This window comes from Nannospalax galili, unplaced genomic scaffold (assembly GCF_000622305.1).
Source record: "Nannospalax galili isolate Female #2095 unplaced genomic scaffold, S.galili_v1.0 scaffold664, whole genome shotgun sequence".
NCBI classification, from domain to species: domain Eukaryota; kingdom Metazoa; phylum Chordata; class Mammalia; order Rodentia; family Spalacidae; genus Nannospalax; species Nannospalax galili.
This window is the reverse complement of record NW_008354274.1, coordinates 5,171,088-5,193,901: the sequence shown is the minus strand read 5'-3', so window position 1 is coordinate 5,193,901 and position 22,814 is coordinate 5,171,088. Positions and strand designations below refer to the sequence as shown.

Genomic DNA, 22,814 nt, shown 5'->3' with positions numbered 1-22,814 from the left:
CAGGTGATATTGTTGGGTGAGATCTGAGGGGACTCCAAAGAAGAGTTGGTTCCCAGCGGTCTTACTGCCCTCAGGAATCCCCTTGGTTATGCTGTGTGTCCTCAGACAAGTTCCTGCCTGTCTCTGGCCCTGAACCCTGCCTGGACAGGAGCCCTCCCTGCAAGATTCTTGGCACATTCCTCTGGCATCTTTCCAGAGGCAAAGAGTACTCAGGAATGAGCTTGAAGCAGAGCAAGGGACCCTCCAGCTGGCATGCCGGCCACTTTTGAAGGCGCGCGCGCGCACACACACACACACACACACGCACACACACACACACACAGTACCACCATCAGCCCTTGGAAGTTGATGTTAGAGATTTCCTTCTATCCAAGGGTCACCAGAAGGCAGTGTTTAAGAAGGTGAGGGGCAGCATCCTGGAAGGAAGGTATGCAGGCCTGAAAGGCCCCTGAATGCCATCCTGGCTGCTGTGGTGGTGGCCAGCAGGCCAGGGTTGTTTGCCAACCTCCTTCCCCAGTCCCCACTCCCGCATTAGGTAAACAGTCCTCAGTAGCCACAGGGAGGGCTCAGCAGGCTATCCCTTTTCAAAGAGACCCTGGAGTCCTGAGCAGTTGCCAGGTACCCCCATTTACTCAAGGTGGCTCCTGACTCCCCACCTCTGTCACTCCAAAACAGTGGATGTTGGAATCGGAGAGAATAGGGAAGGGGAGGCGGGAGCCTGGAGCTCCAGTGGGAGAATCCATTGGGAATGTAAATCCACCAGGGTTCCAGTCTGTCCACTTCTGCACCAGAACCGCTTCCCCAGACAGGAGGTTCCCAAGGTGTGAAATGGAACCCCAAGGGGTCAGCCAAGGCCCTTGCTAACAGTCTGAGTCAATGGGCGGCCAGTTCTTTGCCTACTAGAGACACAATATGTGTGTGTGTGTGTGTGTGTGTGTATGTATAACGTACACATGTAGATGTGTATGTGCACATATGTATGTGAGTACATGCATGTGTGCTTTGCATGTAGAGGTCAGAGTATCTGTTTTTATCAATCTCCATCTTATTTTTTTGTCTTTTTGAGACAGGGCCCCCAGCTGTCCTGGAATTCACTATGGAGACCAGGCTGGCCTCTATCTCACAGAAAGCCACCCCCCTCTCTGTGCCTCCCGGGTGCTGGGATAAAGGCATGTGCCACCATGCCCAGCTTTTCACATTTTTTTTTTTTTTTGAGAAAGGGTTTGTCACTGAACTTAGAGCCCCACCAATTTGGCTAGACTGGATGACCAGAGAGCTCCCGGTATCCTCCTGTCTCAGCCTCCTCAGCACTGGGATTACATGCGTATGCTGCCATGCCTGGCTTTTTATGGATGTGCTGGAGATTGAACTCAGATCTCTTTACCCAACTGAGGCAGCTCCCCAGCCCCAGTGATACTTTACTACTCAAACCCCTTGCTAGGAAACAAATCCAACCCAGGGCACATAAGGATCTCCCACCCCTACCACCCCCACCCCTTGCAAGGCCATGTACAGAGCTGCCAGGTGCACATCATGGCTATGGCAGGAAGCAGGGGATGCTCCCAACTGCAGGACTGAGGTGACAGGTTTGGGCATGCCACAGACCACACTGCCACACTAAAAGGGGGTTGGGGCCAGCCAGCCCCAACCAACCCAGGGATTCTGCCATGAGGAGAACGGGCAGGACTGGGGTCCTCTCAGCCTAGGTACCTGGCTTTGAAGAATATTTAATAACCTGGAAGGTTCTGTTCCTACAAGTGGGGTGAAGGTGGAGCTACATACACGTGTGCCTGGCACTCTCATTGAGAGACAGCAGGACACGGGTCACTGAATTTAGAGACCCACCAATTTGGCTACACTGGATGACCAGCAGGCCTCCTTCAGGGCTTCCAAGATTCCTAATTTGGTATCCCATAGAAGCACATTTCTGTGTCCATGTGCATGCACACACGAATGTATGTGTTTATGTGTCTACGTGTGTGTGTGCCTGTATCTGTATGTGTCTGTGTGTCTGTGTGCCTGTGTGCCTGTGTGTGTCTATGCCTGAATGTTTGCCTCAGTGTGTCTGTGATTGGGGCTGTGTATGTTTCTATGAACATAACCCTGATTTAACATCAGAGACATCATCAGAGAGCACTGCAGAGCAATAGCCCTCATGATCACAGACATAAAAGTCCTCAACAAGCTATTAACAAGTAGAATCAATAGTATAATAAGGGGCTGGGAGATTGCTCAGTGGGTAAAGCGTTTGCTGTGCAAACATGGGGATGAATTCAGTTCCACAGCACCCATGAGAAAAACAAAACAAAACAGGCATAGTGGTACACACCTGCAATCCTAGCACTGGGGAGGCAGAGACCTAGATCTCTGGGGCTCATTGGGCATCCAGCCTAGCCTAATCTGTGAGCTTCAGGTTCAGTTGAAAGACTCTGTCTCAAAAAGAAAGAAAGGAAGAAAGAAGAAAGGAGGGAGGGAGGGGGAAGGAGGAGGGAGGGAGGGGGTAAACTGCTTGGTGTGGTGGTGCATGCCTTTAGATTTCTGTGAGATCCAGGCCAGCCTGGTCTACATACCAAGTTCCAGGCCCTCTGGTGCTATGGGAAGACCTTGTCTCAAAAATCAAAAACAAAAGTGAAAGGAAAGAAGGAAGGAAGGAGGGAGGGAGGGAGGGAAGGAAGGAAGGAAGGAAAGAAGGAAGGAAGGAAGGAAGAGAAGGAAAAGAAAGGGAATAGAGAACAACTGAGGAGACACCCAATGTCAACCTCCGACCTTCATATGCACACACACACACACACACACGAACTCATACACAGATACACTAAAAGAATGCTATGCCAGGCATGATGGCATATGTCTGTGATCCGAGCACTCAGGAAACTGAGGTCAGAGGATGGGAAGTTTGAGGTCAGTTTGGATCATGAAGTAAGACCATGCCAGTAGGGTGAGATGGACCAGGCCCTGGTTTCCCACACCAGCTCCAAAATACAAAGGCTCATCTTTCCATGGCCAGTTCTAACTAGAGAATCTAACAGGATAGTAACGGATGAAAAAGAATTAAAAAGCATGTGGAATGGAAGGGACTCAGTGGATAAAGTTCATGTTGTTCCAGAACCCACAAAAAAGCCAAGTGTGGTGGCCTATGTATGTAATTCTAGCTCTGGAGGGTAGAGACAGGTAGATCCAGGGACTCATTGGCCAGCCAGTCTAACCAAAATGGCAAGCTCCATGTTCAGTGAGAGACCCAGTCTCAAAAAATGAGGTGGAGGGGGCTGAGGAGATGGCTCAGTGGTTAAGAGTATTGGCTGCTCTTGCAGAGGACCCAGGTTCAATTCCCAGCACCCCCATAGTGGCTAACAACTGTCTGTAACAACTGTCCATAATTTCAGTTCCACGGAATCCAATGCCTTCTTCTAAAATAATAATAAAAATAATAAAATATTTTTAAAGTAAGTGGAGAGTGACAGAGGAAGAGATCTTGAGATTGATCTCTGTCTGCCACACATGCCAACACGGGCAAGTGAAGCCCCCCCCATGTGCATACACATGCATATACCACACAGTCACACACACAAATAAGATAAAATAAATGACATGGATTCTTATCTGCACATAGCATGACTGCACATGTAGACAGCTCAAAGGAATTTACCAGAAAAAAGTGTGCTAGAGTGGATCAGCTCATTACAGCTGCAGGTATGAGGAGTGTACACAAAAATGAACTGCAATGGAGTGAGACAAAGAGCAACACGGAGACGGAAGTCCCACAGTGACCTGGGGTGCAGGCTTCTGCAGGAACCATGGACGATTATAGTCTTCTCAAGAGCTCACAGAACTTTCTCCAACATGGACAACATGTTTCACCACAAAACAAATCTCAGTGTGTTAAAAGAATCAAAGTCATATAGATATGTTCTCCAGCCCTGTAGAAATGACATTAGAAAGTACTAATGCATGGTGGATGGTGGATGGATGGATGGTGGATGGTAGATGGTGGATGGATGGATATATGGATGAATGGTTGGGTGGGTGATGGATAGATGGATGAATTGATGGGTGGGTAGATAGATGGATGGGTGGGTAGTGGGTAGGTAAATGGATGGATGGATGGATGGACAGATGGATGGATAGTGGCTGAATGGTTGGATGGCAAGAGATGGGAGGTAAATGAATGGATAGATGGGTGGTAGATGGTTGGTGGGTGAAAGTATGGGTGAGTGGATGATGGATGGATGAATGGATGGATGAATGAATGAATGAATGAATGAATGGAAGACATAGGTGGGTGGAGAGTGGATGGGTGGACAGTAGGCAGATGGATGAATATTGTGGGTAGATGTGTAGTTGGTGGATGTGGGTGGAGAGTGGATGGGTGGACAGTAGGCAGATGGATGAATATTGTGGTTAGATGTGTAGTTGGTGGATGGATGGTAGACAGATGATGGGTAGGTATGGTGGTTGGATGGGCAGTGGGTGAATGAATGAGTGGATGATGGGTGAATAGATGGTAAATGGATGATGTGTAGTAGGTGAAAGGATAGATGGACAGATGATGATAGACAGGTGAGGATGATGTATAGATGGGTGGTGGGTGGATGAATGGATGAGTGGGTGGACCTGGATGGATGGTAGATGGATGGGTGGGGATGATGGGTAGATTGGTGGTGGCTGGGTGGATGGATGGATGAGTAGATGGATGGGTGGATGGTAGACAGATGGCTGGCTGGATGGATGGATAGTAGGCAGATGGGTGGACGGTGGGTAGATGTATTGCTGGGGAGATGGATGAGTGGATGGTGGTGGGTGGTAGCTGAACTTCTTGACATCTATCCACATAGTAAGCCTTGACTCTGCTCTGTAGAGTTCAGGCCCTGGTTTCTCCATCCATCCGTCCTGGAAGAGTGTTGCTGTCTGGATTGCTCCTGTTCTGAGCAGCCCTATGACTGGACTGAGAAGACCCCAAAGGCCTGGCTTAGCAGAAGGAACAGAAAGTGACTCTAGAGTCAGGTAGGATTCACCATGTAGCTAAGTAATGGTCTTTCCTCCCCAGGTGCCTGTGCCTTTGTGAGAGCAAATCCCCAAAAGTCTGGGGTGGCCCCTTTCTCTGTAGAAGCAGCTATAGGGAAAGGCTCAGTCCCCAAGGACCCCAAGAGACTTATAACCCCTGGCTGGGTGAGCCCAGCTGTGTGTGGGCTATCTGCCCATCTCCAGGCACCCATAGTGTCTGGGGACCTGCAGGGCTAGGCTAGGACCGTGTGCCCTAGGAATGGGGGGGTCACAAAGTGTAGACTCCTCCATAGACTAGGGGCCCCACCCAGGAGCACTTAAGTGGAGGTTGTAGTGAAGGATGTTTCTGTCTGTGTGTCTGTCCCACACATAACCTGAACAATACAGCTCTAATGCAACCCCACACCCAAGGATACATGGGGTGCCTGCTTCTGCTCTGGAGCCAAAGGCATTGGGGGTGGGGAGGCAATTCTGTCACCCCAGTGGGGGTAGGGGCCTTGGGAAGCAGACATTGTAGGGACAGATGCCCGGTGCGTGGCAGGGTCCTCCCTTGGGTTAGCCTTCTGAGGAATGCTCCTCACTAATAGGCAGGCTAGGGGCCAAATCACAAATACTCCACATTTTTGGCTACTCAAAGGCCTGGCTGGAAACAGTCACTGTCTGTTTTATTCTGTAGAACTCTCGAGTTTTCATCTGAGTGCCTGTGGGCAGTGGAGGGACTCAGGAGACTCCAAGGTAGGAAGGTGGCCGGCTTTCTGCACACTGCAGCCACCTCCCAGGCCAAGCTGGGCCCGGCTCCCATCCAGGGTCGATCAGAACCTCTGGGAATGCTGAAGGCCACGCCCAGAACACGAGGACAGGACTCCAGGCACATCCGTGTTGGATGACGCTGGGGGATCCCAGGCCTGCCCTAGGGATCCCAGTGCTGATAGACAGGGTCCCAAGACACTGAGGGATGCTGTGTGAAGAAACTTCCAGAACCTCCTCTCTAAAGACTGTCTGGCCTCTGCCTTCATCATGTGCCACAGGAAGAAAACCACAAGTGAGTCTGTCCCAGGGGAAGTATTCAGTGCACAGGAGCAAGGGCCTCACCTGCCTCCCTATGTCCCTCATGGTGAGGTCCCCGCCATGCCATCATGCATCTCTCTGGGCCAAGTGCCACAAGTTCACTACTGCTGACTAGACAGCATCCAACCCAGGTCACAATATGGTAACCTAAAGTCATAGTGGGGTCGCCCAATGCCACAGTGAGGTAAGCAAAGGTCTTCCAGTGAATTCAGCCAATGTCACAGTGATGTCACCTGAGGTCACAGTGAGGTGGCTCAAGGTCCATGAGTGAAGCCACTTAGTCACAATGTCACCCAAGCTGGTAGTGGGGTTAAGGTCACAATGGGGTGATCCAAAGTCACATGGAAAAACCACCCAAAGTCACAATGTCACCCACGGTCATAGTATGCTTTTTTCTCTCCCCCTGAACCCCAGGCTGAAGATGACAGAGTGGGTCCCAAGTACTGGCCTCCCTAAGACAACTTCAGACCTTCAGGTTGGGGATCATGAGTCCCTGTTCCATGCCAGGCCTGCCCAGCCCCTCAAAAGTCCAACTCCCAACACTTGGCCATGGCAACATCCCTGAGCAAGCCCAAAGGCATGGGGGCCAGGCCTTGTAAAGGGCCTGCTAGGGGTCAGGACCCCATCTGCAAGACGGGACTCAAGCCACAGCCCCCACACCTGCTTTCCCACTGACTCTACTCTGCCACAAACAGAACCCACATGGCAGGGCTGTGAGGCAGGCTGGGGCAAGCAGAGAGGCAGAAGGGGGCTAGGGTGGTTCCCAGCCAGGCTAGGCCAAGGTCAGGTGTTCTCAGCATCAGTCTAAGTCAAAAAAGGCAATGAGGCTGAGGGCCAGATGTGTGGGGTGTGACCTCTGGAGGCATCCTGGTCTGTGGTCTGGATGCTCTCTGGAGAGTTAGCAGGTGAGCTACTGTCCACAGGTAAGGGACAGCCATGTTGGCAGTGTGGTTTGGAGACTCACCAGGGCCTAGCCTCGCATATGAACACCCTCTAGCTGGCTCCTGGGCCCCAAGTGAACCTATCCCATTCACAGACCTCCATGGCCAAGAGGCCTCATTGGTACCTATTGAGTTCCCCCAGGCTTCCTTGGCTGCCTCAGCCCAGATCCACAGCCTGGGGGCATTGCATGGGTGAATTCACCAAAGCTAACATGCCTGTGTGCCAAGAGATGTATAAATACCTTTGCCTCCGGGAAGACAGTTCTGAAGTTCCTGAGGGGCTGGCTCCATTTCCTTCAAACTCTTGCTGCCCAGCCACTTACCCATTCTTTAGCCTCTGCTTTGGGGGCCCCCAGGCTAACACACCCCAGGAGCCTAGTGAGAAGCTCCCATCTCTGATCAAGGACCCATCCTTATTGGCTCCTTCACCCACATTCCAGTCCTCTTAGAACAGTTGTATAGAGCAGTTAGGCACAGGCTGACTCAGCCAGCATGTGGACTCACCTGGGCTATTCAGGAGGACCCTGCACTTTGTTAGGTGAACAGAGGTCACCCAGCAGAAGCTAGGTCTCAAGACTGATGGTGGGGAAACTGGGACCTACAGGAGACCTACCCTGACTTTTCTCTTCGCTTCTGCAGTCTGATCTGCCTTCTCACCCCTTTTCTGGCATCTGGGAAAGGTCATGTGTTGGTGGGGGCAGGTACACACCCCTGCATAGAGGCAGGGCCACCCCCTGAGGCTTTCTAGTCTCAGGCAGAGCCCAGGTTCAAAGCACCAAGGAAACACATGGCCCGGAGCCAGGGTGGGTGAGACTGCTATCAGTCTGAGAGCCACAAGGCTGTGGAACACGGAGAGAGCCTAGAGGGGAGGCCATGGGCAAAGGGTGGAATTAGAGAGGCAGCCCCAGGCTGGGACAAAAGTGAACATCAGCCCTCCCTCTTCCTGATGCCCCCCACCCCAGATTCTAGGTCCCAAGCTAGAGAACCCCAACAAGGGCAGAACAGGTCTCACAATCCCAGTGTTAGTAACAAGGTGGTGCCTCCAGGCAGATGCAGGAGCTTCTCTCCACAGGAGGTGCATCACTGCTTGGCAAACCAAACACCCAAGAGGGTTCTGTGCCTCTGCAGCTATGGGCCAGATGATAGCAACTGGTGTGACATGCCCCCAAAGTCACAGGCAAAAGACACTGGACCGACCAGGAGGATCAGGTGTGTCACTAGCATGAGGCGGTAGCTCTACCTTGCAGACACACAGAAGGGACAGGGGGCCCTCACTCAAGGTCATAGGGCTCATGGGAGAAAAGCCCTAGGTCATAGGGTATGCTCAAGGTCATAGGAAAAATCATCAAGGTCACAACTCTGGATGAAATCTTAAGATCACTGCTCAGAAGGAAACCTCAGTCACAGGAGAAAATATCAAGGTCATAAGAGGAAAGCTCAAGGTCCTGAACCTCAAACAGAATGTTCAAGGTCACAGTAGGAACCATCAAGATCCTAGGAAGAAACAAGGTAAGGAGGAAATCTGAAGGTCTTGACACAAAGGTCAATGTCGTATGGCTCAGAATAAAAGCAAGGTTACAGGAGGGAACCATCAAAGCCACACCCTGGAAGAAACCAAGGTCACAAGAAAAGTAGTCAGAGCTCAAGGTCATGGAACTGTCACAGTCACAAGGAGGAAACATGGAATTAACCAAAGGAAATTTTGGTCTCAGGGTTCAAAGGAGGGAAACTCAAGGTCAGAGGAATAAATTCCAAGGTCACGGGAAGAAACACCAAGGTCAGAGCTCAAGAGAAAAGTCTAAAGATGGTAATTATCAAGATTCCATGAAAAAGCATCAGACTAACAGGAAAATTCAGTTACAGGGCTTTAAGGAAGAAAGACCAAGGTCATAGAGCCCATCAGAGGAAAGCTCAAGGTCACCAGCTCAGCCCACACCCAGGTACAACTTGGGGCCAGAGTTGGGGAGGGGCAGGCAGGAGCAGAAACACCAGCAACAGGGCAACAGGTAGCAAAGTCTGCAGTCCGCCCACCCACCCACCAAGGAAGCACAGCCCACTGAGAGGGTAGGTCCAGGCCCTCACCTGTGGGATCAGGTGTACAAATAAGTGCTCCAATCAGACCCACAGTCCACTTCCTAGCAGCCATCAGGGCTGGAATGCCACAGCCTGTGGGATTTCCCATGAGCACCAGGCTTCTTGCTCCCATGGCTGTAACTGACACACCACTGGTCAAGTGGCTTTGCATAGATCAGCCAGGAATGCCTCAGGTCTGGGCCTCCTCCAGCTGGCTCTGGGCCAGGTCACTCACCTGTACAGTGTCCAACTAGAGCAGTGCAGGTGATTCTCCTTACAGACACTGTCGACGAGAAAGCATGACAGCCAGCCTACAGGCAACAGGGGCCCAAAGGCTGACGGCCACTGAGCCTATGAGGCCACAGGAACTGGCTGGCTCCAGGCTGCCCACGCTGACCCATCCACTGAGTGGCAGGCACTACACTCACGGCTGGCTGTAACTCACTGGCGTCTGGCCGCTGACATGTAGAAGGTATTGTCTTCAACCTCCCAGGTGGGATGGTTCACTTTGGAGCCCAGGACAGCCAACCCGTCAATTCTCCTGTCCCAATTCTCTGATCCCCCCGACACACCAGCACCCATTTTCACCCCAAAATCCACCCAGGTGATAGGGCAGAGCGGGGAATGGGGCGACTCCAGAAAACAATTAGAAAAACAGGACCACAAATGCCTCTGACATGCATGAAATTTGTTGATGTTTTTTTCTTTTTCCTCTTTTTAGTTCAAAATAAAAAATATATATATAGCAGGCTCTCAGGTATATAAACTGATAATATTAAAAATACAAAGTTCACCTTTACAAAACAAAACGAAACAAAACAAGGAAACCACACACACACACAATTCTGTTTAACAAGTGAAACTCAACATCTTACCAAAAATAATCTTGACCGCGCCCCCACACTGCCACATAAGCCTTTTTAGAAATGGCCAGGCAGTGCAAGCAAGGGGACCCACATTCAAAAGGCTCCTGCGTAGTTCTCTCAAATGGCTTAAACTGGAAGATAACATTAAAAGGGCAGAGGAACACAGGAAGCCAGAAGCATGTAGGAAATGATGTATATAGGTAGGTATACCGTGTTTATTTTAATACACCTCATTAGTTTGGCTAGGAAAAAAAATAACCGTCGCGCTGTCCCAACTTACAGCAGCCTCATGTGTTATTGGCAAAAACGTCATCCAAGAGATTTAAAAAAAAAAAAAAAAAAAAAAAAAAAAGCTAGGCAGAGTAAAAAGGAAAGGCTTAATCACTTTATGGTGTAAAAAAAAAAAAAAAAGAAAGAAAGAAAAAAAAAGAAATTCCACGTAAGGCTCTCGGGAAGGTCCTGTGCAGACTCAGGCGCTACGGCTGGTGAGGTGGCTGGCGAGGCGGCGGCGTCAAGGCCTGCTGGCGACTCCCCAGTCACTCGGCTTCCTGCGTCCCGCGGAGCTGGCAGGCTGCAGCATCCCAAGCAGGCTCCGAGCACATCCTCAGCAAAAAAGCACCTGTGCGTGCGGGCAGAATCCAGGGCGGTAGCCAGCCTTGGGCGCCACGCGTCTGTCCTGTGGGGTGGCCTTTCTGCCACCGGCTTCAGTCTTTTCTCGAGCCCGATTTTTTGTCTGTTGTGTTTTTGTGGTTTTGTTTTCGCTCTGTGACAAGGAAGCTTTCTCACCGTCTCTCCGAGTGCTACAATACTTGCTTTCATGTCACACTGAACAAACGGACACTGTTGCTTTGTTCTCGGACACAGTTTTTCACGGAGGAGAACAAAGACCGCACATTGGCAATGAAGCACCGCACATAGTATGTTCAGGAATGTCACACGCCACGTACATCTGTGTCCTGGGAAAGGGTGGCCGGCTCATCTCACCTCACATCTGCAGGAAGAGACGGAGAATTGAGATTGCAACCAGGTACAGAAAACACCTGAGCAGCTTGGGTCCATCAGATGCACACAATTTAAGTCTTAGGATTTGCGCTAGCTACGTCATTAAAAAAATCAAATCAAATCAAATTTGCCAAAGTTAAGAACTGGGTCTAGGCTTGTTGCATTTTACAGAAGAGCCACGCTCCCATTGCACAGATGGAGAAACTGAGGCACCAGAAGTTTGTCTGGTTGGTTTTTTTTTTCTTTGCTGAAGCTCTGACAGATACTTTGGGCCATGAAGCAACTGGAAGAATGGATAACATCAGCTAGGCAGCAACCATGGGGGTTGGGGGGGGTTCTCTATGATCAGGCAGACCTAGTTTAAATTCTTTTTGTGGTTGTTCTGAGGTACTGAACCCAGGGCCTTGCACTTGGCAGGCAAACACTAGCTAGCATGGAGCTGCACCCGAGTCCTACAATCAGTCACCACTGTCTCTACTCACAGTATTCACAGCCTGGGCACATGCAGCTATAGGAACACCTGCTCACTTGGGGGTCTCTGTCAACAACAGGTCTGTCAGAGCCACATGAAGCAACCTCAGGGACCTGCCAGAGGGAGACACTTGCTCCAGGCAGGCGTCCCCAGCCACACTCACTCGGGAGCCAGGGTTCTCAGACACTCTATCTCTGAGGACTCTCTTGCCCAGAACAACTGTTTATCTTGGATGCCCCAGAGTCCCACGTGCCAGGAGGAAGGACCGGCCAGACAGGCTCCAGCCCTCTGGGCCAGACAAGCTGACACTCAGGACGGGTCTGGGAGGCAACATACCTCCCTTACATTCCCTATGCTTCCGGGGAAAAACAGACGTCACTGGGTGAGTTTGAGACAAGAATGCCAAAGAAGTTCTCTGGCCCTTCTTTTTTCCCACCTGACTCTTCCAGCTTGGAACATGAGCATAACTTCAGAAGCGTTAGCAGCAACCAGGGCCATAACGTAATTCTGAAGACAGAAGCCATAGTCCCAAATAGAAAGGGACACCAATGACACCCTTCACTACGGCTCCTGCTCTGGCCTCCTGATCTTACACGGGTTAGGAACTTTCCCTTCTTCCCAACCCTGCTGCTGCTGGATACAAAAGTCAACTGCCCTGTCTATTTATGAAACTCCTCAAACTCACCCAGCCTCCTAGAAGCCTTACCTGGCACCTGTAAAGCCTCAGTCCTTTCATCTGTCAGTGGGGTGAGCAGCCGCCCTAGATGACCCCAGCAGAGCTATTAGAGCCCCCACCCTTCCCACCATGGGGTGCTTGGCTACCTGATCAATGACCAAGAGAAGGGCAAAGCTGTAGCTGCGAGGAGACCCAGCCCAGCAGCCCCCAAAGCACACAGAGCCTTGAGCCAATCAGGGCCCAAGGAAGCTGATTTGCTGGTGTGACCAGCTGATTGTGTCCCAGCCCTGAGAGGGAGTCCCCTGCACACCCGGCGGACAGGGCCTACCTGGTCAGCCGCCTTAGGTGGGTTTTAACCTTTTTCTTTTCCGCTTTTTACCTGATTCCCTACGTCTTCCTGTCAAGGAAAGGGCAGGGAGGGTAAGTGCCCTGGGGTGGATAGCCACAGCAATAAATACCGGAGCTGTTTGTCTTTAAGAAAGCAAGCCCGATCCACCCTGGCATAGAGCATAGATACTTCCGGGTCTCTCTCTGTACCTAGACTACCTGAGAGCTGGCAATACACAGGTGTGCTGGGCAGGGTGAAGGTCAAGACCCTGGGCAGCAAGGTGCAGCCTGTACCCAGGGTCCACTGTCTCACCTGGAAGGGAAGGGGTGCAGGCACAGCTCACCTGACCCCAGCCCTGAAGGCCAGCATGGACACCTGGGAAATCCAGGCCCATCTCACTCTGGGGAACCAACTTTCCCAATATTCTCTGGCTGGCTTGGTTAGGCCCAAGGAGGCAGATTCCCACTTCCCCATCCCCCAGGAAACCCTCACACGGCATGGACCAGTAGTGCTCACTCACCCGGCTCCTCCTCCCGGTGGTCTGGGTTCAGGTTGGAGGTTGCGCACGCACACTCCAGGTGTTCCTCTAACCTCACCTGGACCTCTTTCAATTTTGGCTTCTTTCTGACGTATTCCACTTTGGCCACCTGCCGAAGGTGCAAAGCCAGATGTCAACACCATGTGCTTGACGGGTGGTACCTGCCTGACTCACCCCAGCCTGGGGACTCTGACCTCCAACCTCTCCTGGCTATCTCCTCTCAAACTCAGTCCCATTAACATTTGAAATAAACCCAAAGATACCAGGCCCATGTCTGTCATCCTAATATTCTGGGGAATTGGGATTAGAATTGGAAGTTAAAGAAGCCAGCCTGTGCTATAAGGAAAACAGTCTCTTTAAAAAAAAAAAAAAAGGGGGGGGGGAGGGTGGCTCACTGGGTAGAGTGCTAGCCTACCATGTACAAAACCCTGGGTTCCATCCCCAAATACGTCTCCACATTCCACAACAGTTCTCAGGGATCCCTACCCCCTTACTTCTCACTGTTTACTGGGGAAACTGAGGCTATAAAGGGTGTACAAAGTCCTAAGTTACATCCCCAGCATTAAACAAACTGAGCATGGTGGTACACACCTGTAATCCCAGCTGAGGAAGAAGCAGGAAGATCAAAAACTCAATGTTATCCTTAGTAACACAGAGTCAAGGCCAAGATGGATTACAGGAGACTTGCTTCAAACAAAAACAAAATCCCAAAGGCTCAGATCTGAAGGGTGTTACCAAGGCATAGGATGGGTGGGTTGGGCATAGGATGGCTGAGCACGGGACCTAGTAGAGACTTCTATGTCTGCTTTACTAATGAAAACAGGGCAGGGTTGGGGCTAGGGATAGGGGTGCAGTGCAAAGCTTGCTGGATGAGGGGCCTCACTCAGAGCCACCTCCTCCCTTCCATCCATAGTAGTCTCCCTGGAGACACAGTAATCCACTTCCAGGTGACAGGAGAAATTTAAACTGGGTTCTAGAATCCAGGCAAATTCTTCTCTGGTTCTGACCTGATGTTGGCCACATGGGGACCACTCTTTCCTGTGAGGTACAAGGCTTGTCACTCCCATAGAGACTGGATGGGGACCATACATGGTAGGTCCCAGAGATTAAAGGAGGCAGAGACTGTGGTGCTATGACTCTGGGGACAGAGAACTCAAGAGTGAAACAAACCTCATTAGAAAGCCTCCCCAATGAAGTGTCCATCCACACAGTCTACCTGAAAACCCCATCCGAGGCACCCAGCTCCCAGTTCCACAGCACAGACCTGGCCCCCAGGCCCTCCTCAGGGAGTCACAGGAGGAAATGGCCCAGTCTAGCTTGAAGCAGATCCAAAGCCTGAATTCCATGTGCTCCAGAATGGGGTGCCACAGACCCATCCCTGGTCCTATAAAGCAAGCACCCAATACTATAGCCTGTCATACCCTGGACAGCACTCTGCCATGAACATGTAACTCTGCCCATGCCACACAGATTGTGATACACACAGCCTCCATCTCGAGTATACAATTCCACCCTACCTCCAAACACATATGGCAACCATTTAACCCACCATTGGGGTGAGCCACACCAGGAGAGCCCAGGGCTCCTTCCCAGCATAAGGATGTCAGGTTAGAGAACTCTCCAGGCCATCTCCTTTGGAGTCCAAACACCAGCACCCATTTAGCCTTCCTGTCCACCCAGCAGGGAGGTAGGATTGTCACCTCCATGGATAGAAAAGGAAACTTGGGCAGATGAAGCCCTCTCCTGAGGTGACCCTGACAGCATAGTTGGCAGCCTATCCTAATCTCAATGTCACCTAGAGCATGTGCTAGAGAACAGCCATCTCCCAGGCCTGCAGAGCTGCATGCAGTCAGCACCAAATACGTTTCCACATTCCAGAACAGCCCTCGGGGATCCCCTCCTTACTTCTCACCATTCACTGGGGAAACTGAAGCTATAAAGGTGGGGAACCCAAAGCTATAAAGGGTGGGGAACCCATTGTAGGTGGCCCAGAGCACCTAGAGGGGGGACATCTTGGTGTTCAGTGGTAGGAACAAGGCCTAGCATATCCAGAGTGGGGGAGGTGGGGAGACAGACTATTCCCCTCTTGTCTCCTGGGGCTACTGGAGTCCAGCAACCAAGAGGCCCCAGGCAGGGGTCAGGCTTGTACCAAGGCCAAGCAGCACGCACAGGCGGCCCACTTCACAGCACTGGAGAATAGACTGAGCCAGACTTTGCCACGGCTACCTTAGCTGCATTAATGGTTAACATGGGTGCAAAGGGTGCCGGGTGCCCGGCAGGCATATAAAGTAGTATGGGGTGCCCCAGGTGTGAATATAGCCTGCCAACTATGAGCTCAGTGTATAGGGCATGGGGCCAGGGGTCAGAGGCCAGCTAGGAGGTTTCACTACATCAGGAAGTGGGAAAGACAACACCAGGGGCATCGAGGGCAGGGAGGGCAGGGTGGGCCTTGCCCTGGGAGCTGCTTGCTGGCAGGGGCTCTGTGCCAGACTCCTGTGTTCAGGGGGCCTCGGTGGAAATTTGGCTCAGCCTGCCTATCCCAGGTTGGAGTCACTACAGAAGCAGGATGTTGACGCGTGTGTGGGCTGTGCTGTCAGATACCTCCAACATGACCTGTGTAATGGGGGCAGTGGTCATACCCATACAGGTAGCTGATGAAGGACAAGCAAGGTCATCTTTGCAAGAAGCACCCAAAAATCAGCTGGGCATGGTGGGACAGGCCTGGAATCCCAGCACCCAGGAGACTGGGGCAAGAAAATACATGTGAGTTCAAGTCCAGCCTGGGCTACTTCTTTTGAGTTCAAAGCCAGGCCGGGCTATAGATTTCAACTCCATCCTGAACTACAGAGTGAGTTCCAGGGCAGCCTGGGCTGTTACACAGTGAGATCAAGGCCAGCCTGGGCTACAAAGTTAGTTCCAGACCAGCCTGGGCTAGAGCAAAACCCTGTCTAAGAAACAAAAATAAGTGGGACAGGGCCACACTGCAGAAGCTGGCCTCAGCAGTTATTGATATTCATAAAGGATTCCTTAGTAGACTCAGTCTTCAGAAAACCTTCAGGAGCCAGTCTTTAGGAATCAACCTTGAGGAATCGGCCCTCGGGAAGCCTGCATGTCCCCAGAAGCTTCCACACTGTGCCCAAGTTCCTAAGCTCAATAATGTGGTCCCACCTCCCAGGGAGCAGAAGGGCACTCCCCACTGTCCCTCCTTTAAAAAGTCCTGGGGGGATGGGAGAGTTCTCCCCAAAGAAAAAACAAAAAAAGTCCTAAGAGAAACTGGGGGGTTGGGGGAACCCTGTACCTTGGCCATAGACCGAAACTTCAAGAGCTGTCCCCAGCCCTTGACTCAGCAAACTTCAAGTTCACAACACAGCTAAACTCAGGTCCAGATAGCCATACCAGTGCAGGACTGACAGCCTCCTTTGACTCTAGTAGAGAGAGATCCTAACCAAAGACCCCAGAAGGCATGTACTCTGCCCCCCTCACCACAGCCTCAGAAGTGGGGACCAGGTGGGCTTTACAAGGCCCTGAACCCCGACATTTGGGCAGGGCATTTGGCTTGGTTTTAGCTGCAGCTCTCCAAGCTGCCCAAGCCCTTAGCTCCCCCCATGGGGTTGATACGAGAGCCAGACCCCAGATACAGAGCAGAGGTCCGTGCAAGGGCACGTGATGATCCACTCCAGCCTAGCCCGGGAGCCCCCCCACCCCACTTACCCAGACAGGCCCCTATTTATCAAACAAAAGCCAACAGCAGCTTATGATAGCACCTGCAGAGAGAATTCGAGGATTCCAGCCCTTCCGCCACCTCTGTCTGGCCAGGAAATGGCTACATTTTTTCCCCCAAGAACATGTTACGAATATTAAATTCTCCAAAACCACATCCATGAGAGCAAAGAATAAAAACACAGATGGTGATATCCTGGGCACCCCACGCCAAATGAACCAAGTGCTATGCACTCCCAAGTTCATTCTAGGATGCCACCACCCAGCCAGGTCACTGTCCCATCATCTCTACTCCAACCCCGAAGAGGGCTTGTCCTGACAGAGAGCCTCGCAGAACAGAGCTGTGTACAGTGATTCCTGCAGGTCAGCTGTGTGGATTTGATTACAGCCTGTTTCATAGACGATAAATCGAGCACAGTCAAGCAGGGGGCTTGCCCAGGGTCCCTCAGCTCTATGCCTTGCACATCTCTCTGCCTTTGAATGGCCTGGACTTAAAAAGGCCACACAGTATAGCCCCAGAGACCAGGGGCCTTCCCAGGGCAAGCCAAGAGGACCAAGAGGGCCTTAAGTTCTGGCTCCACAAGCAGCCCACCCACATCCACTGAGGAGGTGGGGATAGAGTCCTGTCCCTCCTGGCTGAAGGCCCCACTGTATCATTGGACAACTGGACAGAAAGACTCAAAAAAAAAAAAAAGGACTCTAGGTTTGAGGGCTCACAGCCTGATGGGTACCATGCACCCCTGGGGTATCTTTAGCTGCCATGCTGACCCCAGCCTCCTTGGCCCCCAAGCCCTTCACTAGGGAAGGGACTCTGAGAATCATTCGTCTGGAACTAAAGCCACCTTTCCCAAACCCCTACACAGGCCAACTGATAAAGCCCTACTTGGACTCTCCCTAGAATATAGCTCCAGGTTGTACCCAAGTTGGGGGGCATAATGGACACCTTCCTTCTAGAAGCTAAGCTGCTCCAAGTTGGGGCTGAGCTATGAACTAGCTTAGCAGGCAGGTCAGACAGTGGCTCAGAGTTGCCCTGACCCCTGGCCCCTTGGCAACACCATCTAGTGTAGACAGGGCAGGCCTTGGTTCTATCCAGGCCAAATACCCCAGGCATCTCCATGAGTCAGGCCTGACCTCCACTGTGCACATGTCTCTCTCTAGCCTCTACTACACACAACCAGGGCCAAACACCATGTGCTGAACACAACAGGCAAAGCACAGGAAGTCAACTAGGGGGAGGCCCCTGGCACCCTCTCCCAACACCCAGTAGCTAATGGTGGCCTCAAAACCCAAACAGGGCAGATGCGGGGCACAGGCCACAATAAGGACTTGTGTCCTTGTGTCCTCAGAGAGGAAATCATGGCCCCCACACAATAACCTGGATGCTGAGCCAGGACAGTAGCTGGGATATCCAGTCCTTGAACTTCCTGTAACACCCAGCACATCCACCAGACAGATACTTGGGACCTGGGGACCACTAGGGAGACACTGGCTGAGCCTGCACTGGACTGTCCATCAGCCAAAACCATATCAGGGACCATTCTCAGTCCTGTGATAGAAGCCAGGCCTGGAAGTTAGCTGTCAACCTAGCCAGTACTTGGGAGGCTGAAGCAGGAAAATTATGAACTCAAAGTCAGCCTGGGTAACTTAAGTGAGAACTTGTCTCACAACAAAAAGTACAGAATGCTGAACTGGGGCATGCTGCTCTATGATAGAGCACCTACTTAGAATCCCCAAGGACTGGGGGCATGGCTCAGTGGTAGAACACCTGCGTAGAATCCCCCAGTGAGGGGCTGAGGACAGGAATCAATGGTAGAACACCTGCCTAGAATCCCCACCTGCCTAGAATGTCCCAGTGAGGGGGCTGGGGGTGTGGTTCAGTGGTAGATCACCTGCCTAGAATCCCCCAGTGAGGGGCTGAGTGGTAGACAGGACTCAGTGGTAGAGCACCCACCTAGAATGAATGCCCCAGTGAGGGGCTGGGATTGTAGCTCAGTGTTAAAGCTCCTGTCTAGAATCCCCCAATGAGGGGCTAGGGTGTGGCTCAGTAGTAAATGCTTGCCTATGAGAGGCCCTGGGTTCAATCCATAGCACTACATTAAAAAAGAAAAGAAAAAGAAAAGTAGAAACTGGAACCGGCACTAATAGCACTTGTAACAGGGTGGATGTAGCTGCTGTCAGCCTCCCCACCAGCCCACTCCTGCTGACCCCATGTCTACTTGGCTCTGCGCTGACTTCCATGAAGTCTGGGACTTCAGGCCCATCTCCCTCCATCCAGGTCAACACCAGCCTCCACCCCAAACGCTACAGGCCTGGCCTCCACAATGGGGCCCCTGTTCCACTGACCTTGTGTCCCTTTTGCCAGAGCCCACACTGTCCAGGGCCGGATGTCCCCTCCCAGCTTTGGGTGGGTGGCAGCGGGGAATCACCCTTAGGAGGGAGTGTGGGAGGGCCTGGCTCAGGCAGTGTTGAAGTTGGTCCCTTTCTACTTGACCAGGACCCTGCTGGGCAGACGAGACCCCTAGGGTAAAGGTATAGTCACATATACAGAGAAGGAGTGATCAACCCCAGGAAACACCAGGCCAGTGGGAATGGACTCTCCCTGTCCCAGGGGCTAGAGACCCCAAGGACCTCCAAGTCACACATACCCCCGACACCTTGCCACACTACCTGTCCCTCCAAGTGAGTCTCAGGCACAGAACAACCATTCCTAAACCCACATTGTAACACCTCATCTAAACCATGTAGTAGCTCACTCATATAATCCCAGCAGTCAAGAATCTGAGGCAGAAGGATTGCCTTGACTTTAAGACCAGCCTGGACCCAGTATGGTGGCACACACCTTTAGTCCCAGCACTTGGGAGGCAGAGGCAGGCAGATCTCTGTGAGTTCAAGGCCAGCCTTGTCTACATAGTGAGTTCCAGGCCAGTTGGAGCTACAGGGAGACTCTGTCTCAAAAAACAAAAAGAGACCAGCCTGAGCTACATAGTTCTAAGACTGCCTAGGCTATCCAGGATCATGGTAAGCAGGACAAGACAGACCAATAGCCAGCTAGACAGACAAACAGAAAGGACTATCCTAAATTAAATCTACCATTTACACCCAAAAGAAAAAAGAACAAGATGGTGGGTTTGCCCGAGACCCTTCAATACACCACCGAGTGGGAACCCTGAGGCCCAAGGGAAGACTAAGGCTGGATCAAGTCACATGATCTGGGCTTGAGTCAACCCCAGCATCCCCACCATGCACAGCCCCTGTGGATGGAGAACAAACTCAAGTACTCTGGGGTCCCTGGTGTCCAGTCCTAGAGATCACAGTAATAGCATATGGAGTTTACTGATTCAAGCCCAGAACTCAGGGATCAAGCCCTGACAGAGTCAATCCCAAATATAAGTGCCGGGTCCTGGGTCACAAACAAGCTGCTGAACATAGGCCCTTACCAAGAAAGTTCTGATACTTTCTTTTCTCCAGTGCCAGGGGTTGAGGCAGGTAGGAGGTTAAGACTTACTAGAGTGGAAGTCAAGCGTGGTAGCACATGCTTTTAATCCCAGCACTACTCTGGGAAGCGGAGGGAGGTGGAGGCAGGCATATCTCTCTGAGATGAAACCAGCCTGGTTTACATAGTTGAGTTCCAGGCCAGCTGTGGCTACGGGGAAATCATGTGTCAAAGAAAAAAAAACAAAAACAAAAAACACCCCACAAAACACAACACAAAACAAAAAACCGAAAAAACATTACTGGGTGGAAGAACGGAGTCTGAAATCAATCCTAGGGACCCTTCACTTGGGAGAAACAGCCTAATTACAGAAGCCAGGCTGAGCCAGAGGTAGATGCTAGGCTCATAGGCACTCTAGAAATCATGTGTCAAAGAAAAAAAAACAAAAACAAAAAACACCCCACAAAACACAACACAAAACAAAAAACCGAAAAAACATTACTGGGTGGAAGAACGGAGTCTGAAATCAATCCTAGGGACCCTTCACTTGGGAGAAACTGCCTAATTACAGAAGCCAGGCTGAGCCAGAGGTAGATGCTAGGCTCAGAGGCACTCTCGTGCCTGAGCCGTCTAGATAAGGGGGTGTCATGGTTGACTTCAGTTGTCAATTAACACACCTGGGAAGAGGAAACTTCAGTTGGAGAACTACATGTCTGGGAGGCATTTTCTTGATTGTAGAGTAATGTGAGAGGGCTCAACCCACTGTGAGTGATGCCACCCCTGGGCAGGTGGTCCTGGATCATGTAAGAAAGCAGGCTGAGTACAGGACACAGGAGGAAGTCCATAAGCAGCATTCCTCCATGGTTTGTGCTTCAGCTCATGCCTCCACGTTCCTGTTTAAGTTCCTGTCTTCGCTTTCCTCAATGAAGGACTATAAGGCGAAACAAACCTCTTCCTTCCAAAGTTGCTTTTGGTAAGTGAGGACAGCTAACCAAAATGGGGCCGTGCTGCCCACCTCTCCACCCAATGGGCACATATTCAGTAAAAGGCTTCAACCAGTTAACTAATAGACTGTTTTTAGACTACAGGACCCCCTCCCCATCAGTGTCTGGCTGATGGAACCCCAAAGGTTCCAGTATTGGCCGTATCTCACAGAAGTTCAGATATACAAGACATCAGCTTTCAACCATGGAAACCCTCCACCCAGCAGAGAAGTCAGCAACCCAGGCTCCCAGGAGCAGAGGGACACACAGGGACTGAGGGGAACAGATCCAGGCTCCATGGCCATCTACACAGCTGAAGACCATGCAAACCACTGGCCTCCCTTCCTGCCCTTCCCAGTTGCCTACTCCCCCACCCCCCACCCTCATGTGACTCTTCTGGAGATATTATGTAGCTATACCCTCAGAACTGAAACATTCCTCTTAGGAGGCTCCTAAGACTCCAGAGGCTAAATGAAACTTACAAGATTCAGGAAGTTCAGAAAGTTACAAGATTCACAACCCCCCTCCCCCATTATATAAACCATAACAACTGTAGGGGACAGAGCAGTATTCCTGAGTCCTCACCCATGATGCAGCTACCCTGAGTCACCCATTCTCCTATAAATTAAAAAAAACCACATTAACCTCACTGGCTCAACCCAGCTGCACTTGGGTGGACTTCTTTCTTTAGTCTGCTGTCAGTGTCCTACCTAGGGTGAACAGATGGTTCCCTATCTGAGATGAAGTTACTTGTTCACAACTCCCCAGTGACATGACAAGGGACCAGAAGCACAGACTGCTGATTGGCCCACAGCCAACTCTCTGCCTATAACAAGCTATGTGTTAACTACTAGTACAGTACCCCCCACACCATCCCACCAGCCCAGGAGCACCTTGCAAGGCTGATGATGGCCAGCAAGGGTGGGGCTCACCTTGACACTGCGGTGGTGGACCCGCGAGGGCTGGCACTTAACACTGCTGGTGTTGCAGCAGCCTGTGCAGCGCTTCACCTCCACACACGGGGGCCAGATCAGAAAGTTGGCGGATGTGGGGTCCACCTGGCTCCGAGGTATCTCGTAAATGACCGTCCTGGTCTTGCAAACGGCAGGAATGGCTTCCTCTGCAGAGGAAAGAATGCCATGAACACAGGAATCAAGAGGATCCCACATCAGCACACAAATGTGCTCTCCTGACCTCCCTACCCTACTCTTCACACTGAGCCTGGGCAGGACCTGTCCCTGTCTCACAGTCTCCAGAGGGAGCAAGCACACTGTGGGCCCACAGGCCCCTGCAACAGAAGCCCAAGGGCTAGGTAGAGAATAGCACTGCTGGCCTAACTCTAAAGAAACAGTCAAAACAAGTTGAGTAGGACACTGAGGGCAGCACTCAGCAAGTCTGGGAGAGAGAGAATGTACAGAACTGAAACTTGTATCAAAGTTACAGAGTTCAAGGCCTAGAATTCCCCAGTGAGGGGCTGGGACGTGGTTCAGTGGTAGAGCACCTGCCTAGACTCTCCCAGGGAGAGATTAGGGGCATGGCTCAGTGGTAGAGCCTAGAATCCCCCAGTGAGGGGCTGGGGTGTGGCTCAGTGGTAGAGCTCCTGCCTAGAATCCCCCAGTGAGGGGCTGGGGGTTGGCTCAGTGGTAGAGCACCTGCCTAGAATCCCCCAGTGAGGGGGTGAGATGTGGGTCAGTGATAGAGCACCTGCCTAGG

The 22,814-nt window shown here is 51.5% G+C and overlaps 1 protein-coding gene across 4 annotated transcripts in view; it reads right to left on the bottom strand.

The window, feature by feature from the left end:
- Nucleotides 1-10,137: 10,137 nt before the first annotated feature.
- Nucleotides 10,138-22,814, bottom strand: part of Pdgfa (platelet derived growth factor subunit A) — a 24,453-nt gene continuing 11,776 nt past the window's right edge. For 2 of the 4 annotated variants that reach the window (XM_017802791.2, XM_029555179.1), the window contains exons 5-8: nt 22,034-22,221; nt 12,948-13,074; nt 12,428-12,496; nt 10,138-10,940 (exon numbers count right to left, since the gene is read on the bottom strand). In XM_017802791.2, coding sequence (XP_017658280.1) covers nt 12,441-12,496; nt 12,948-13,074; nt 22,034-22,221 — 371 coding nt within the window. In that variant the 3' untranslated portion in view covers nt 10,138-10,940; nt 12,428-12,440. Of the gene's footprint in view, nt 10,941-12,427; nt 12,497-12,947; nt 13,075-22,033; nt 22,222-22,814 lie in introns of those variants that run through there. The other 2 variants (XM_017802792.2, XR_003846837.1) reach the window with 2 other exon arrangements.